The 16,443-nt window shown below is 69.0% G+C and overlaps 1 protein-coding gene across 2 annotated transcripts in view; it reads right to left on the reverse strand.

The window, feature by feature from the left end:
* Window positions 1-16,443, reverse strand: part of KCNT1 (potassium sodium-activated channel subfamily T member 1) — a 50,068-nt gene that overhangs the window by 20,008 nt on the left and 13,617 nt on the right. For both annotated transcript variants that reach the window (XM_042913557.1, XM_042913556.1), the window contains exons 2-7: window positions 4,030-4,109; window positions 3,402-3,501; window positions 1,216-1,272; window positions 373-421; window positions 243-302; window positions 58-132 (exon numbers count right to left, since the gene is read on the reverse strand). In XM_042913557.1, coding sequence (XP_042769491.1) covers window positions 58-132; window positions 243-302; window positions 373-421; window positions 1,216-1,272; window positions 3,402-3,501; window positions 4,030-4,109 — 421 coding nt within the window. The remainder of the gene's footprint in view (window positions 1-57; window positions 133-242; window positions 303-372; window positions 422-1,215; window positions 1,273-3,401; window positions 3,502-4,029; window positions 4,110-16,443) is intronic.

The following is a 16,443-nucleotide window of genomic DNA, read 5'->3' on the forward strand; positions in this document are numbered from 1 at the left end:
GCCGGGTCAGGGGGCCGGGGCCGGGGTGTCCCCCTCCTCGGCCGGCCGCTCACCCACCGTGACGATGAAGGGCAGCGTGTTGATCATCTCCAGGACGAACGAGACTCGGAAGATCTGCTCCCAGATGTTGCCCTGGGGCCGTGGGGGGCAGGGAAGGGGGAGAAAGTCAAGCCAGGAGGTCAGGGAACGGGCTGGGGGGTCAGAGGGGAGGGTCAGGCCAGGCGGGGGTGGGGGGGACTCACTTTGTAGCTGAGGTAAATGAGGAGCATCGTCTCCAGGAAGCTTATTATGGCCACAATGACCTAGGAGGGGCGCAGTCTGAGTGGGACGGGGGGAGAGCAGGGCCCACCCGGAGCCATGCCCCCCACTCACCTGAATCGCCCACAGAGTCATCTTTCTTTCCACCCAGAGGATGGGCGCCCTGGGGAGGGAGGGAGGTGAGCCTCGGGCTAGTGTCCCCCAGCCCCACCCCCAGGCCTCCCCTGACCCGAGCCGTTCCTCAGGCGGGTGGAGGGTACCTGCCTTCCCCCTCGTGGGGACAAGGACATGAAGGGAGGGAGAGGTCCCCCAGGAAAGGAGGCCTCTTGGGAGGTCAGGGTGAGGCCAGGCCCAAAGCTGCGGGACGTGGGGCAGGGCTGCAGGCTCGGGAGGCCCCCCCGCCCTGGAGAGGCTCCCTGGGCAAGTGCGATGAGCCGCGGGGCCTCCCTTCCTCCCCGGTCCAGCCGGGGTGGGGGGCTCCTGGGAGGTGAAGCACATGGGGGCGGGGGCAGGGTCTGTTCAAACGCCGGTGCTCCTTCGGGTAACGGAAGGACCGGGGCCGTCTGTACAGACAAGCCGAGTGAGGCAGGAGGTGGCTGGCCCCTGGGGACGCGTCCTAAATGCTGGGCCACACATCACGGTCATCCTGGGGTCACTTGCACTGCTTGATGGGGGCACCGCTCTCCTTGGTGCAAGTGCGGACAGGAGCGGCGACCCACTGGAGGGCCCTCCCTGCGGGCCCCTCCCCACCCGCCGTCAGTCCGCGGGCCCCCTCCCCACCCTCAGTCTGAGGGCTGAGCCAGGAGTTGGAGGGACGCCGAGTCAAGCCACTTGGGGCGACACCCGTAGTTCTGAAAGGGTCCGCTGCTTCAGGTGCTCTGCGGGGACTGCCTAGCGATGCCCACTGCACGGGCCAAAGCCGGGCATCCGGCCGGAGGGGCTGGGCCGGGAACTCACCAATTGATCTCGGAGGACGAGGCATTGAAGGTGTAGTTCTGCTTCGGGCAGCCCCAGCTGTGGAGAGACAGAGCTGGCCCAGCCCGGCCCCGGAAGAGACCCCGCCCACGGCTGCCGAGGGCTCAGGAGCCTGGTGGGCGGGCACCCACTTCCCCCACCCAGGGCCAACTCCCGGCATCTCAGACAGGCGTCTGCGCTCCTACGGCCTGCCCCCACCCTGCACACCGCCGGGCAGGGTCCCAGGTGGGGAGGGGCTGACAGGCTGGGCGGGAGAGCACAGCACTCTGGGATGGGAAAGGCAGAGCCGGGGAAAGAGCTGGGGATCCTGCCCCGTCTGACGGCAGGTTGCCGGGGAGGGCCGTGCGAGGTCAGAGCGGACCCCGGGGGCAATCGGTGCCTCCCGGAGGCCGGAGCCGCCGCAGAGGTTGGACGATGCTCTCGAGCCAGGGAGAGAGACAGCTGGGCTCCCACCCCGAGGTGCCGACTCCCAGGGGCACCCCAAGTCACCCCAAGAACGAGCCTCTCTCAGCCCGCCGGATGCCCAGCCCCCGGGAAGGTGGTAGGGGCAGACCTGTTCGTTCGGCCCCAGCTGTAATGCCAGGGTCCCGGACCGAGAGGATCCCACTGTCACGGAGCCCCAACGTGACAGGCAGCTCCTTCCCACTCTTCTTCCAACTGACCCACTTCCCCGAGCCTTACTGGGGCTATTATTGCAAACCCGCTGCCCACAGAAGTGGCCGGCTGTCCTCCCATCCACCTACCACCATCCTCCAACCATCAACCCGTTACCCACCCAGCCACCGGCCCCCCATTCGTAGCTCATCCAGCCACCGACCTGCCCATCCGTTCTACCCAGCCACTCCCTAGTCTCATCCGGCCACTCGCCCTCCCACCCGCCCATCCACGTGCTGGGGACCGGCAACGACTCCTAGCCCTGGTCCCTGTAGGGATGTGCAACCAGATGTCCCAGGAGCCTCTGGAGAGAGAAGGTGGGACGAAAGCGGTTTGAGAGTCAGTTAGGACCCCCAGTCTTCCTTCTCAAACCACCGCGGCTGGGTCTGCACAGCCCCACCTGGGATGAAGACACGAGGGGCCCCAAGGGAGGGTCAAAGGGTGTCTGGCTTCGGGACCCCCCCCCCCCCCCCCCCCCCCCCCCCGCTGCTCCTCAGATTGCACTGTCCTCCGGCCCCAGCTTCCTTCCCGGCTCGGCCCCAGGAGTCAAGCGGCCACACTTCGCCCTCAGGGAAGAGGCGGGACGGATCCGCTCTGAGGACTGAGCCTGTCCCAGGTGACACTGGTGACCAGGCTTTGCCTGTCCTGACTGATGGGACTTCAGCCTCTGAGTGCCCCACTCTTAGTGTGAGCAGAGCCCAAGTTGCTGGACGTTTGAAGAAACCCACCCAGTGTGAGCTCGGGAGAAGCAGAGACTGAGCCCAAGAGAAACACGTAAGAAAGGCAGGGTTAGAGACATCACCTCCGGAGAGGCGAAAAGCCAGAAGGAAGTCTCCAAAATTAAAGCGTGATGCAGAAGGACTGAGCCAGGGCCGGACGCAGCGCTAAGGAAGTCACCCAGAGGGGGCACGAGAGGAGAGACGGGGCAGACGGGACTGTCCAGAACCACACAGCCGGGCACCGGAAGCCCAGAGACAGCGGAGGGGAGAAGTGTGGTCTCCAGCATGGGAGGGAAGGGGTCGTGCCGAGGCGTCGCGGAGGCTGCCGGACATGGGCACGGAGAAGAGACTGCAACGGCCCCCCGGGGAAGAGTGTGCTTCCCGCACCGGCGACCGGCAGGACCGGTGGCAGGAAGGCCAGGCAGCAAGAGGGACCGACTCCACCGCGGTCAAGTCAGACCCGGAGGAGGCGGGCGGCGCGAGCTCTGTGCCAGCGAGGGGACCCAGGAGGTGCGGGTGGCCCTGCCCGGCTTGCACCCCGCCCCACCCCCGCTGAAGGCAGCGGAATGCCGCTCCCGCCCCGCTGGACACGCACAGCCGCAGTGCGCGGCCTGGGCACCTTTCTCCCCGAGCCAAGCCTGTCGGTCAGCAGGACCCTGAGTGGCAACCAGGGCCCGCTCTGCGGGGGCGGACACTGGGAAGGAAAGAGTCCCCGGGGGCTGGGCACACCCCCCCCCCCACTGACCCCACCGGCCTCTGTCCTGGCAAGCTGCCCCCAGCCCCGCAGTCGCCCACCATCCGATCCCCAGGGCCGGGTCATCCAGCAGGACGCGGACGATGTACAGCAGGCAGGTAAGCAGCTTCAGGGAGAAGTTGAAAAGCCGGATCCTCAGGCCTGCGGGCGGGGGATGCAGGTCAGGGCTCCTGGGTACCCGGGACACCCTGCGCTGCCCCCAAGGATTGAGGGGTGCTCCGCACCGCGGGGGGAGACCCTCCACCCCGTCCTGCCTTCCAGATGGGGTGCAGACCGCTCCCCACGCCTCGCACTCCTTGGGACGGAAGGGTGGGGGCCTGGGGAGCACACTGATGGACTAGGGCCCGTGCCCCATCCTGCACCCCAGATGGGGTCCCAGGGAGCCAAGCTCCTGCTGGGAAGGCGGGGGAGCGGCGAAGGGTGGCAGGTGGCCAGAGGACCCTCCAGGGTGCAGGTAGGAGGGCTGGGCCCGCCTGGGAGGAGGCTGTGCCGGTGCCCTGGACGACCACGGCCCAGCCCGGGGTCCAGCAGGGGAGCAGGGTCCCCGCACGTCCCGGGTCCCCCCTCCCACTGGGGGTAGGTGGCCTGAAGCCGAGGGGCCTCCCCCCGCCCCCCGTGCCCCGCGCCCACCAGCCTATGCCCCCGCTCCCCCCGCAGGCCCCCACTCACTGGATCTCTGGTTTTTGATGAAAAACAACTTGAGCCGCTCCTTGAAGGTGTTCTCGTTGACGTAGAACTCCACCTGGACCCTGGGGGCAGGGGAGAGGGGCATGGGAGCTCCGGCCAGTGGGGGCTCGAGCAGGGAGACAAGCCCGAAGCCCAGGGCGGGACCGGCTTCCCCCACACCGCAGGAGCCGAGAGAGACCCGCGGGGACAGCAGGACCGGGAGGGTGCCCCGGTGTCCGGCCTGCCCGCGTGGTCCCGGCAGACCCGCCCGCCAGCCCTTCCAAAGCCACGGGGCACAGCTGGGGCCAGTCGGCTGCTACCTTCTGGGCACCAGAGGTGGACAGCCATGGGCCCTCAGTCGTGACTGTCACCGGCAGCCCGCTACCAGCATTAAACAAACCCTGATGGCCCTCAGCACAGGGCTCAAACACCAGTGTCCCCTAAGTAGGAGCGGAAGCCGATGGTCGGCTGCTCTGCCTGCTGGCCCCGGGGCTGTCCCCTGAGGCTCGCTGCAGCCTGCAAGAGGGTCGGGCACGTAGGCACCGGCCGTCAGGCCCGCCGTGGCCCCTCCAGCCCAGGCTGCTCTCCTTCCCTCAGGCTCGCCTGTGCCCCTGGCCAATCCCCAGGCACCCTGAGTCCTGCCCGGGCTCCCAGCCTCCCGGGGACCGGCCACGGCACACCCAGCGTGTCAGGGAAGGAGGCGGAGTCGGGAAGGGCCGTCGGGTCCCTGGGGGTAACACGGGGTCTGGGGCAATGGGCCACCGCCCAGCACCGCCCCAGCCTTGGACACAGGCCCGCGGTGGCCGCTGTGCCCTGCGCGCTGGCCCGGCGGGGGCCCGGTGTCCCCCTAGGACGGAAACCCTGGTGTTGACGGCAGTAGGACAGGCGGAGCGCGGTCCTGGGGGTCCCACCTCCCGGCCATCGTCCCCCGGGGCAGGGGGCTCCGGCCCGCGGGCGGGCGGACTGTGAATGGCCTCCGCCTGGCCGGGCTCCCCTGGGGGCAGAAACGAGCACCGCTCTGCCCCCGACAGCTGAATGGGGCGCTCTGCCTGGGGCTGGCTGCGCCGTCTCCAAGCTGCGCGAGACGGCCCTCCTCCCCGCAGCCTGCCGTGGGCACAGGACGGTGTGAGAGGGCGATGCCTCGGCGGGCCCTCGGCCGGGGCGCCGGCACCTTCCTGACCTGCTCCGGGGGGGACCTCCACCTGGGCCACAATGGGCTCCGCTGGCCACGGCTCCCAGAGGAGGCCTGGGCGCCGTGGGCTCTTCCCCTCCCTCACGTTCTGGTGCAGGGAGGGGTCACACGGCCATAGCCTGGACCCCCGGAGCCAGAGAGGCAGGACGGGCCTCCCACAGACCACAGCCAGTGTGCCCACGGCACCCCAGCACATCCCAGCACACCCCCGGTGCCCCACGGCACCCCACTGTACCCCCAGCAGACCCCCACACTCCTGTACCTCATGGCACCCCCCCCACTCCCCCAGCACACCCTGTACCCCACTGCACCCCAGCGCAGACCCCTTTCCTCTCTCTCCTCGGAGCCCTCTCCCTGCCTTCCCGGCTTACTCCTCAAGCCCCGAATCCCACCCTTCTCTGTAGGCGCCGCCTGGAGCTGTGTCGGGGGCTCCTGAGGGCCTCTTTGGGGAGTTGGTCCAACGAGTCTGGCTGAGCCCGGGCCCGGGGCCCGGTGAGGTCAGCTCAGGGGGGCAGATGGACGCAAGTCAGTGAGCCCGAGGGAAGAGCACCCAGCCCGGGAACAGCCCTCCCCGACACCCTCCGGCCCCATCGAAGCAAAGCCTCCACAGAGGGGTCTCCCCACCCCACGCGGGCCACCCGCTCGGGCCGCTTCCCTGACGGGGCCCTTATCTGGCCAGCGAGGCCCCGCCCTGCTCCTTCCTCCTGAGCCTCCCAGGGCACCGACCATGCGGCCTCCCTGCCCCCACCCCCCTCTGGTCGACCCCCACCCCCCAGACTCCTCGGCTGCCCCCATCTCAACTCTGAATGCGGGACGCCCTAGGGCTGATCACGGGCCCCCCTCGACACCCGCCTGGCCCGCTTGCGCGAGGTGACCTCTAAACCCCAGCCCTGCTCTGAGCCCCCGGCTGCCCTCCGACGTTGCCCTTTGGGGTACCCTCCCCAGACCAAGCAGGAGCCGGAGGCGCTCCCTCTCCCCACGTTGGACCTCACGCTCTATGCGGCTGAGAGCCCCGCTCCACTCCCCCCGGGTCCCCTGCCTATCCTTGCTGGACAGCTAGATGCCAGCAGGTGAGACGAAGCAGGAAGCCGGAGTCCCTGGCTCCTTCCTGTGCTCTCTGTTGGCAAAAGAGAGCGACCCCCAGCTCCTTCCCCCGACCTGACCCAACCTCGCCCCTACCCCCGCTTGCCAACGGCCCCTTGCCGCACGTAGAGCAGCCTGACGCCCCTGCCCAGGCCCAAGGGGTCAGGCCTGCTGACCTGGGACTGGTCGGGCCTGGACACTTTTGCTTCCGGGTCACCCGGCCCCTTCCCAGCTCCCCAGAAACGGAACCCCGGTCACTTCTCGGTCAGCCCTTGTCCCCCGGGGTCAGCTGCAGACACCCATCGGGACAGCCCCCCAGGGCAGTCAGCAGCGGGGGGCCCACGGAGGGAGAGGGCTGGTGAAGGAGAAGCCGTGGGCTGGCGGACGTGGCCGCGTGAATCGAGCCTCGTGAAGCCTCTCTCTTAATTTTTCATGAGCTGCGGCTGCCCACTTCTGACACTACCACAGACAGCAGGTTACGAGCTGTCCATTTAGCCTGAAGTACGGTCGAGGCGACAAGCGTAATTAGACCCCCACGGGGCTCTGGGCCGACGCAGGAGGAAACTTGGAGGGCTTCCGGACCCCCGCGGCCCCGAGGTTCGCAGCACAGCCTGGGCCCGGTTGAAGGACACTCTCGGCTCAGCAAGCTCACGGGAAGACGAGGTGGCCCCGGGGTCACGGACGGGTCTGGCCAGACAGACAGAAGCCCTGTGCCTCCCCCGCCCGGCTGCTCCGTGGCCCCTGCACCCGTCCGAGCCCCGGCCTCCTCACCTGGGGGGGCGGGCAGTGACAGGAAAGGTCCACCACAGGCGTCTGGAGGGTGGCAGATGGGGGGGCTTTGGCTCTGGGGAGAGTCAGCCTGTCCCTCTGCATCTGACCCTCAACCTCTCAAGTCTGCTAAGTGCCCACGCCCGAAGGAGGATTAAGTGAGAGGCCGCCGCAACGCGTGGCCCGGGGCCTGGCACCCATCAGCTCAGCTGGTGCCCGTGGTCTCCTTCTAGGTCCCGACGGTGGCCGGCTCCGTCGCTCCCATCACCCAGAAAGGACGGGCCCCCGGGCCACAAATCCACCGCTGATGCCCTCCACGGGCAGGGGGCAGGGTGGGATCCCGGTCCAGCCGCGGCTCGAGGCCCTGCCTGGGGTGCGTGACCAGGCTCACGGAAGCCACTCTGGGGAGTGAGGGAAGGGCTGAGCGGGAAGCCCCGCGAGCCGGGGGCGGGGTCCTGAGAACACACGGTGCCGTGGCCCCAGAGCTCGGCCTCAACATCGAGCTGCCCCAGACCCCACGGTGGAGCCCGAGGGTCTACTCCCCTCCCCCCGTCGGTGTCTGTGCTCCTTCGTGCACTCGGTCCGAGGCCCCCTGCCGCCAGGGGCCCAGGAAGAAGGTCTAAAGCCAGGGTGCCCCAAGGGCGTGGTCTCGGGGCCCAGAGCCTGAGGGGAGCCTGGGACTCAGAAAGCCCTGGGTGTAACGCCCGGGGTCAGGCCGTGGGCCCCGGGGACTGGACAGGCCCCACCTGGGCCCCACCCCAGGCTCCTCTGTCCTCGGAGGTTGCCGGCTCTCAGGCTGGTGAGGACAGGGGTCCAGACGGAACAGACAAAAGGGCCGTCTTGCCGAGCCCTGCCCTGGAGCCCCTCGGAGGGCTCCAGCCAGACTCATCCCGACACGCATGGAAAATAAGGCCCGCCAAGGCCCAAGGCTGGCCCAGGGGGTCAGAGGCATCGGGGGCTTGGGGCTCTGCATGGGACCAGGGCCTCTCGAATGTCTGGGGTGGAAGGGTCAGCCCCCGGCTGCCTCTGCCCCATCCCCACGAGGCTTGTGTTTGAGTGGGCCCAGGCCGACCGCCTGCCTGTGCCAGGGCCTTGTCCACGCTGGAGGGGACCCACAGAGTCCCCCTCGTGCCGGCAAAGCAGCTGCAACCTCCCCAACCTGAAACCGGGACAGGACGTGCCAGGCGAGGGTGGCCGCCCTGGGGCGAGCCGGGCAGGCGGACTCTGGGCTGCACGTCTGCCTTCTGACCGGCAGGCTGACCCGGAGGCCAACGGGCAGGCAGGCCCGGGGAGCAGGCCTTCCAGGGAATCCTGGCAGGTGGTCCCGGCACAGATGGCCTGTGCCAATAAGCTCCGTAGGCAGAGTCAGGAGGGCGGCGGCGGGGAGGGTGGCCGGACGCTAAGCACACAGCACGGCAGGCCGGCCCGCCGGGCCACGACAGCCGTGCACTCACATGGGGCCGGGGTCCTACTGTCTGCTTCCCTCCGTGTGTCGCCGTGTGGCTCACTCCCTCCACACAGGAACCCGCAGACTGACGCGCGAGAGAAAGGGCAGGGCCCCGGCCTAACTGCCAACCCCGAGGCCGGCTATTCTGAGCAAGGGCAGAGCCTGTGACCAGCCCAGGGACCCAGCCCAGGACAGACATGTGGCCTGCTCCACCCCCCACACACTGGCACTTCCTGTAGGTGTGCGGGCAAAGGGCCGGGCTTGGGGGCAGAGGACGGGCAGGGGTGTCTGCTGAGTAGTGAGGCACCGGGGGTGGGGGGTGGGGTAGGGCTGAAGGCTGCGCTGTCCCCACCACTCCCAGCCCCAGGCTCGCAGACTCGCCCATGGGGGGCTGGTGGCCGTGTGGGCAAAGATCGCTGTGGGGGACACCCCTCCAGGCACCACGACCCTCCTGCGGGGTGGCGGGGCTCTGGATCCACCAGGGCTGAAAGGCTTTCCTCTAGCTCCTGCCCAGTGCCACAGGCCAGCTCCTGCAGGCCACCTGCTGCCCCAGGGTGGCCCGCTGCCAGGGACATCCCGTGTCGGGAACCCGGAGGGGCAGAGCAGCCTGGGGGACCGAGGAAAGGCACGGTGGCCAGTGGCTTCTCCAACGGACAGGTGACCCCAGCCCGCATGTCCCCCGTGAGGCGGCCCCACCTGGGACCTCCTGCACACGTGTTGGAGAGAACCCCTGTCCTGGCACCCTCGGCTGGGCCGGGGGCCTGGGAGAGCCTCTTGGGGCCTTGGTGGGCACGGAGAGTCTGCTCTACCAGTGACAACGCTGGGGTGGCCGCAAATCGTCCGTTTCCCCCTGGGAAGCCCGAGGTGCCCCAGAGAGCCCTGCGGGTGCTGGAGGGGCCCTCCGCCCCACCACCACCACAGCGCAGGGGGCTGGGCTGGGGAGCCAGAGGCCCGGGACTGTGGCCCAGCCCCCCCGGCTCCCACACACCTGCCGGGGTAATCACAGGCCCGGGTCACAGGCTGCGGCGGGGGCGAGTGTCAGCAGCAGCTGGAAGCTGAGTGAGCGGCGGCTGTCGCCGCTGACCATGGTAATTAATGACATCGGGTCCCACTTAGTGGCCACGCTGAACGCCCAGGGCTTGGACAGGACGTGGCCGCTCCAAGGAGGATGTCGGTCTCCCCAGCCTCAAAGCCACCGTCCACTTGACCTGGATCTTAACGGAAGCCAGGATGTGCCTGGGGGCTAGGCTGAGGGGGGAGGGTCCCAGCAGTCATCCGCACGCCTGTCCCCACACACGCAAATGGTGGGGGTCCCCGTTCCCGCTGGGCTCTCCTGAGGGCTGTGGGTGTCCGCCTCTGGATGGCCCTGTTTGCTAGTCCAGGGCTCCTCCCCAGAGGACCGCCCACTGTCCCATCCCCGGCCTCAGCTCCACCCCCAGCAGCAGCACCTGATGGCACGGGGCGGCGGTGGCCAGGGCGGGCTCGTGCCCGGTCCCGCCTGGCTGCAGGGCAGACTGGACTCTGAGCCCCCTCCTCCCAGGGTCTGCTGGGGGTGGGAGGCCACTTGTCTTTCCCTGCTGCGGCCCCCTCCCTGCAAGCACTTACTGAGACAGAGAGGAGTCCAGGCTGAAATCTTCCACATGAGGCCTGGGGACAGACACGGGTGGTCACATCAACATGGAAGACGGATGGACGGAGGGCTTGGGCTCCTGGACCAGGTGGGGGCACAGACACTCAAGGAAGCTCCAGGCAGGGTCCGAGGGAAGCGGCGGGGTCGGGGGGGGGCACCCCTGGGCACACCCCCAGACCCGCGGAGCCCCCAGGCAGGCGGAGGTGCCCAGGTGCCCACGGGAGGCAGCCTGTGGTGAGGCGCTCACTGGGCCTGGCCCCCTCGGCGCCCAAGAAAGCAGCACAGCGGCCGTAGCACATGCACCCCCTGCCCAGGCCAGACGGCACACAAGGCCAAGGCCGCAGACACCCGCCTTCAGCACAAGGACTAAGCAAGAATCAGTCTATTCGGCGCGCGGTCACTGTCCCTGCTCCTGCCAAGCCCGCCTCAGGCACCGCGACCCCAGCTCCAGGGGAGGGCCACATCAGCCCCGCTTTATACCCAGGAAGCTGATGTGGCGAGAGGCGGTTCCCACACAAGGCCACAGGGCGGACGCAACAGCCAGGGCTCCCTCGTCGTCAAGTCTGTCTGCCTCCTCTCTGCTCCCCTGCTTTCTACGGGCCCGGCCACAGAGCCCACCAGCCCCGTACCCTGGCTTCCCAGGGAGAGGACAGGCCGAGGCAGGGAGCTGAGGCTTCCTGGGGGGCGCCCGGTGCACCCCTCCACTGGGTCAGCAATCGCACACCTGCTACCCTTTGGGCAGCCTGCCCTGGGATTCTCCCAGATTGGCCACAAGAGCTGACACCATGATGGCCGGGCCTGGGCTGGTGGCAGCTTTGGGCCTGGGCTGGAGGGGAGGCCGGCAGGGGGGTGGTGCTGGTGGCAGCTGGGGCTCTGAGGACTGGCCCCTGGGGGCTCTGGAGGGATGTGTGTATGCGCGTATATGCAGAAAGTCTATTTGCTGATGACGTACCCATCTGGTGCACAGAGGACTTCAGGGACCCTCTCTTAACCCTCGATGCTGCCATGTTCCAGAAGAGGATGCGAACGTTCAGGGAAGACCACTGCCTTCCAGAGGCCATGGCAGGGAGGAAGGAGCTGGCCTGCAGGGCTGGGCCAGCCCCTCACACGGGCCGGGTCATCCGCACACGGCCGCCCGCCGCCTGTGCAGGGCCCTCCGGGTGGGCAGGCCCCCCTCCGAGTGCCCCGGTCTACAGCTCCTCGTGCCCGGGACGGCACAGTGAGGCTGCGGGGAGGTCCGGGACGATGAGGGACTGGAGGGGGCGTGCTCAGGGGCCGGGCTCCGCAAGGAGCAAAGGAGGCCAGGGCTCTGCCGGGAGCCTCTGGCAGATTCTACATGTTTGTCCACCTCAGGTTTCCTGTCCTGGCCCCGGCACCGCCCCAAGCTCTGAGTTGGGGCGACAGCTGCACGGAGAGGGGTGGGGAGGAGGGGGCTGGGCAGGAGCCTGGCAAGGCCCAGGCTGTTGCAGTGGGGCTGTGGCGGTGGAGCTCAAGGAGGGTGGGTGAGGAGAGCGGCCGGGTTCCTGGAGGACCACGGGGGCCACCTAAAGGGGAGGGGGGCGAGCGGGCCTGTGGGGAAGGGGTTCCGCCTACTGCCTTTGGCTGTGGCAAGCCTGGGGTCACGGCAGACGCGCGGGACTCTGGGAAGGACAGCAGGAGAGCAGGACCACACTGGAGCCCCAAGAACCCCGAGGTGTGGAGCTGCACGCTGGGCTCGGAGCACCTGGCGGGGGGGGGGGGGGGGGGGCGGGCGTGGGTGCGCAGGGGGGCCAGCGGAGCAAAGTGGCCGCCGCTGAAAGGTGTTTCCTGCCGTCCTGGCTCCCTTTCCTGCCTCGGCCCCGAGTTCACAGAAGCTCCCGGGACCCTGCACGCAGAGGTGCGCCCTGCCCCTCCACACCCGTCGTCAGGGGACAGGCCCACTGGCAGGAGGGACACGCTGCCCCCAGGGGCCCCTCGACGCAGCCCCAAACTGGGGCTCACCGGGGTTCCAATCCCCGGCCAGGCACTGCCTCCAGCTGTTCCGGCCCCGCCTCCCCAGGCCCCGCCCCAGGCCCCGCCCCTCCCGGGGCTTCCCGCGGAGCCCCTCGGCGGGAGTTTCCCCTTCTACTCCCCAAACCCTGCCTGTCAGCCCACCTCTGAGTGAGGCCCCTCCGCGGATGTCCCCTGCCCTGAAGCTACCAATGGCGGGGCACCGGCCTCATCTGGTCGCAGCGACTCCTCCCCCGCCCAGGCCCTCCTCCTGGCCCCCCTCTTCCCCAGGACTCTCTGTCTGTCCCGGGGACACAGTGGCCTCTGCCCACAGCCTCAAGCAGGACCTCAGAGTTCCATCCTGGCCTCTGGCCTGCTGCCCCTCTCCTCCCCTCCGGGCATCCACACCGACGGGAGCGTCCCACTGGCCAGCCTGGCTGTGCCTCCAGGTACCCCAAGCGGCCGTCCGCAGTGCTCCCTGCACCCCGCCACCACTCCCCACCACTCCCAGACCCCTGGGTTCTGCCTCCTAGATCTTTCTGCGGTCTTCCCGTGCCCTCCAGGCCACCCACTCAGACGTCCCTTCCGAGGATACACCGGTGAGCCCCTCACCTGGTGCAGAACCCAAACCCGGTGGGGGGCGGAGAAGGGGCGGGAGGGAGGTGCCCAGCAACCAGCCCCTTCCTCTCCAGCCCTGTCCGTCCGTCCAGGGTGGCACACCAAACATGCGGCAGCACCTGGGAAGGCCAAAGGCCCCCCAGCCCCGGGCTTCTTGGGGTCAGGAAGGGGCCCCAGCGCAGCCCCGACCCACGTGGAGAGTCCACCGGACCCCTTGCTCAAAGGCTCTTGAACGTCGGTCTTCAACACTCCTGCTCCAGGTCGTGATTTCTAAGCCTTGCCCCTCCCCTTCCTGGCCCCACGAGGCATGGGGGAGGGGAAGGAGGAGACCCATGAGCTCAGAGCCCAGGGCGCTGGGGCTGGCCGGCGTGGGGGAGGGACCCGTGCTGGCCCACCCAGCATCCACGCCACTGGGGTGCACTGTGTTGGGTGGGGGGGCTTGAGCCCTGGCACTGGGAGCAGGCACCTCCCGGTGCCCTGCTGCCTCCCCGGCTGTAGTGGGCCACCCTGGGGAAGGCCAGTGCCTCGTGGTCCAGGAGCGCTGATCCTGGCTGGCCCCAGAAGGGGGCCCGGCATGCAGATGGGGCCAGCTTCAGGAGCTCTGGCCACTGGCTCCCTCTGACAGAAGGTCCCCATCACCCCGCCCTGGTTGTGCAGGACCCTCCGTCAGATCTGAGTTTCCAAGGAGCAAAAACCCTGTATGCCTTCCTCTGCTCAGGAACCTGCTGTGGCTCTCTACTGCTCCTGTCCAGAATAAACTCCATGGTGTGCATCTAGCATTTGAGGATACGGGGCTGCAGGGCTCCAGGCCCTGACACCACGGGCCAGCTACGCAGCTATAGACAGTCCCCCCTTCTCTGCTCTGCACAAGGAGGCTGATACCTGTACCTCAGGGGCTGCTGGGGATAGAGCGAGGCCACCCGTATAAGGGTCAGCACAGAACTGGGGGCAGAAGAGTGCGGGGAGGGGAGAGGACTTCCTGGAGGAGGTGGCCTTGCCATCTCAGCTCCCATTCTGCACTGCAGGCTCAGATGCAGGCTGGGCAGGACCTGCCTCTGCACCCCTGCAGGAACAGGGACAGCAAGGGGAACCGATCTCTTGCAGGGGCTGGACTGGCTGTAACCAGAGCTTCCGGAGCCACTGCCCCCCGCGGCGCAGGAGGAGGATGGAAAGGAGAGGACTCTGTCCTCAGGGCCTTGGCCGGCACTTGCTGCCTTCCCGCCCGGGCTGCCCATTAGCTGCTCCGGCGCCTCTCAGAGGCACTTAATCTCCAGCCTTAGCAGTCCGCTCTGGCAAATGGGAATAACCACCGGGCATCAGCTTGCCACCAGGGGTGCTCGGAGGAGCCAGAAACAGGGTGTGAGGGCAGGAGGGGCCTGGGTAGCCTGTGGCCAGAGGGGAGGGGCAGGGGAGAGGCTCCCGAGGCACCCCTCATCCTACCATCTGCCGGGCCGAGAGTCCCCGCCAACCTCGGCCCCAACTCTGACGAGGCATCGCACCCTCCCCGGGCTTTGGCCCTGGCTGTCGCCTCTGCCTGGAGGGCCCCTGCCCATCTTCCTGTGCCCCTCCCCGTAGGGCCAGCGGCCCTGGAAGCTCCCACTCGCCTCACCCCGGCCCAGCCTGCACCTCTCTGCCAGGCACAGGTTTCTGTGCCCACGACGTGTGCCCACACCCAGGGCGGATCTGATTCATCTCCGTTTCCCCCGCAGCATCTAGAAGGGTTCCCTGCACAGAGAAGGTGCTGGCTAAATACTGCTGCTGGCTGAGGACTAGTGCCGCAGACGGAGCCTCAGTGTCCTCATCCGTGAAATGGGGGTGCTGCGTCCAGCCCTGCGCTCAGCGGAGCTGGAGAAGGGCCGGTGAGGCCCCCTTCCCCAGGCGGGCCCCTCCCCAGGAAATTGGACCGCTGCACCCTGGTTGCCACCGGCTTCGGGCACTAGCCCCCCAGGGAGCCTCAGACCTGCGTCCCAGCTCCAATCTGCTATGCAGCCTTCAGCCAGCCCCCCCCCCCCCAGCCTCATGCTGCCCACTTCTGAAGTGGGGACTCGGATATTGGCCTCACCTCCCCACAAGCGGCGGCTGGAACCCCCTGGAGTGTGGGCTCAGTGGGAGAGGGCCGGGCAGGGGTCCCCGAGCCACCCGGCCGGGTGCCTCGGTCGGCTTCCCTGCTTCCCTCCGGTCTTACCTGCAGGCCCACCGTGCCAGCCTCTAAGAGCAGGAGGGAGGGGGAGAGCACAGGCTCCCAGAGGCCGGCTGATAGCACAGCGGGTGGTCCTTGCGCCCGGGTGAGGGTCCGGAGGGGGAGAACCCGGCCCTCCCCGCCCCCTTCCCGGGGCTGCGGGCGACGCGGCAGGTGCAGCCGAGCGGAGCCGGTGCGGGAGGCGAGCGGCAGAGAAGCAGAGCCCCTCCCGGCGGTACGCGGGGTCCCCCGGGCGCGCGCCCCTACCTCTGGCCCACATCGCTGCCCACGGAGCCCCCGCCGCGGGCCGGCAGCAGCGGGCTGAGCCCGTGCGGCTCCTCGGGCGCCGAGGCGCCGGCCGGGGCGCCCCCCGGGCCCGCCTTGCCCTCGGACGGCGAGCGCGGCAGCTTGGCCCGCGCCATCCTGCGGGAGCGCACGGGCGGGAGGCGGCGGGGGCGGCGCTCCCATCTCCGCGCCCCGCCCCGCGCTCCCCGCGCCGCCGCCGCAGTGGATCGGCCCGGGCGGGCGGGGGGCGCCGGGAGGCGGGGTGGGGCGGGGGGGGGGGGCGGGGGGCGGGCGGACGCGCACGGAGCCCCGGCAGGAGGGGTCTCGGTGCCGGCTGCCGGGCCGCCTTATAACGGAAGTAGTAGTAAGAATCACGACAGTCACGGCGGCGCTGGGGGAGGGGAGCAGTAGTGGCGCGGTGACAGCTGGTGGTTCTCGGCCACTCACCTCCGCAGGCAGGCGCTGCCGGAGCCCAGGGAGCCTCGGTGCGCAGCCGCGCGCCCAAGTCACAGCCGGCCTCCGGGTCCAGGGGACCCAGGTGGGGCTCCGATGGCCTGCGCAGAGCGGCGCCCGCCTTCCAGGCCCCGTTCTTGGTGCCTGCTCAGGCTGGGTGGGTCCACCCCCCGCGCCCCCATTCCCTACCTCCCAGGGCTATCCGGAAGTCCGTGGGGGGACTCACCCAGCAAGCAGTGCTCATCTGCCAAGCTCGGCTCCATGTTGGACAAAGCGGCCGCTTTGTGGAGCCCTGTCTGCACCCCATGCCCGGCTGGGGACGGCTCTGATCACCTCACTGAACACGAGCAACTCAAGGAGACAGTGAAGATTTCGTTTTCTCAGAGTGGGGAGACTGAGGCACCGAAGTAGGAGGTGGCTTCCCCCGGAGACCGAGGCGGGGAGAAATGGATCGAGGACCCGGGAGGTGAGGTGGCTCACCCAGGTAACAGCCAGCGGGTGCTGGTGCTGGGGGTACCGAGGCTCTGGCTCTGGGTGCCCTGGGCGCAGGGGTGCGGAGATGCGCGGCTATCCCCCGCAGCGGCCAGTGGCTCCAGGCCCTCCTGACCTGCCCGAACCCTGACATCTAGACCAGAGGCTCCAGCTTGCCTGGCCTGCCCGTTTCTTCACCCCACCTGCGTGACCCAGTAAACCACCAGGGCCTGAGCTTACGGAAGGTCTGTGGGAGGCAGGTGGGCCCAGGGCACCCAGCCCCTGCCTGGCCCCTCCCCAGATCGCGAGGCAGGGACAGCTGG

This window comes from Panthera leo, chromosome D4, assembly GCF_018350215.1.
Source record: "Panthera leo isolate Ple1 chromosome D4, P.leo_Ple1_pat1.1, whole genome shotgun sequence".
Lineage (NCBI taxonomy): Eukaryota > Metazoa > Chordata > Mammalia > Carnivora > Felidae > Panthera > Panthera leo.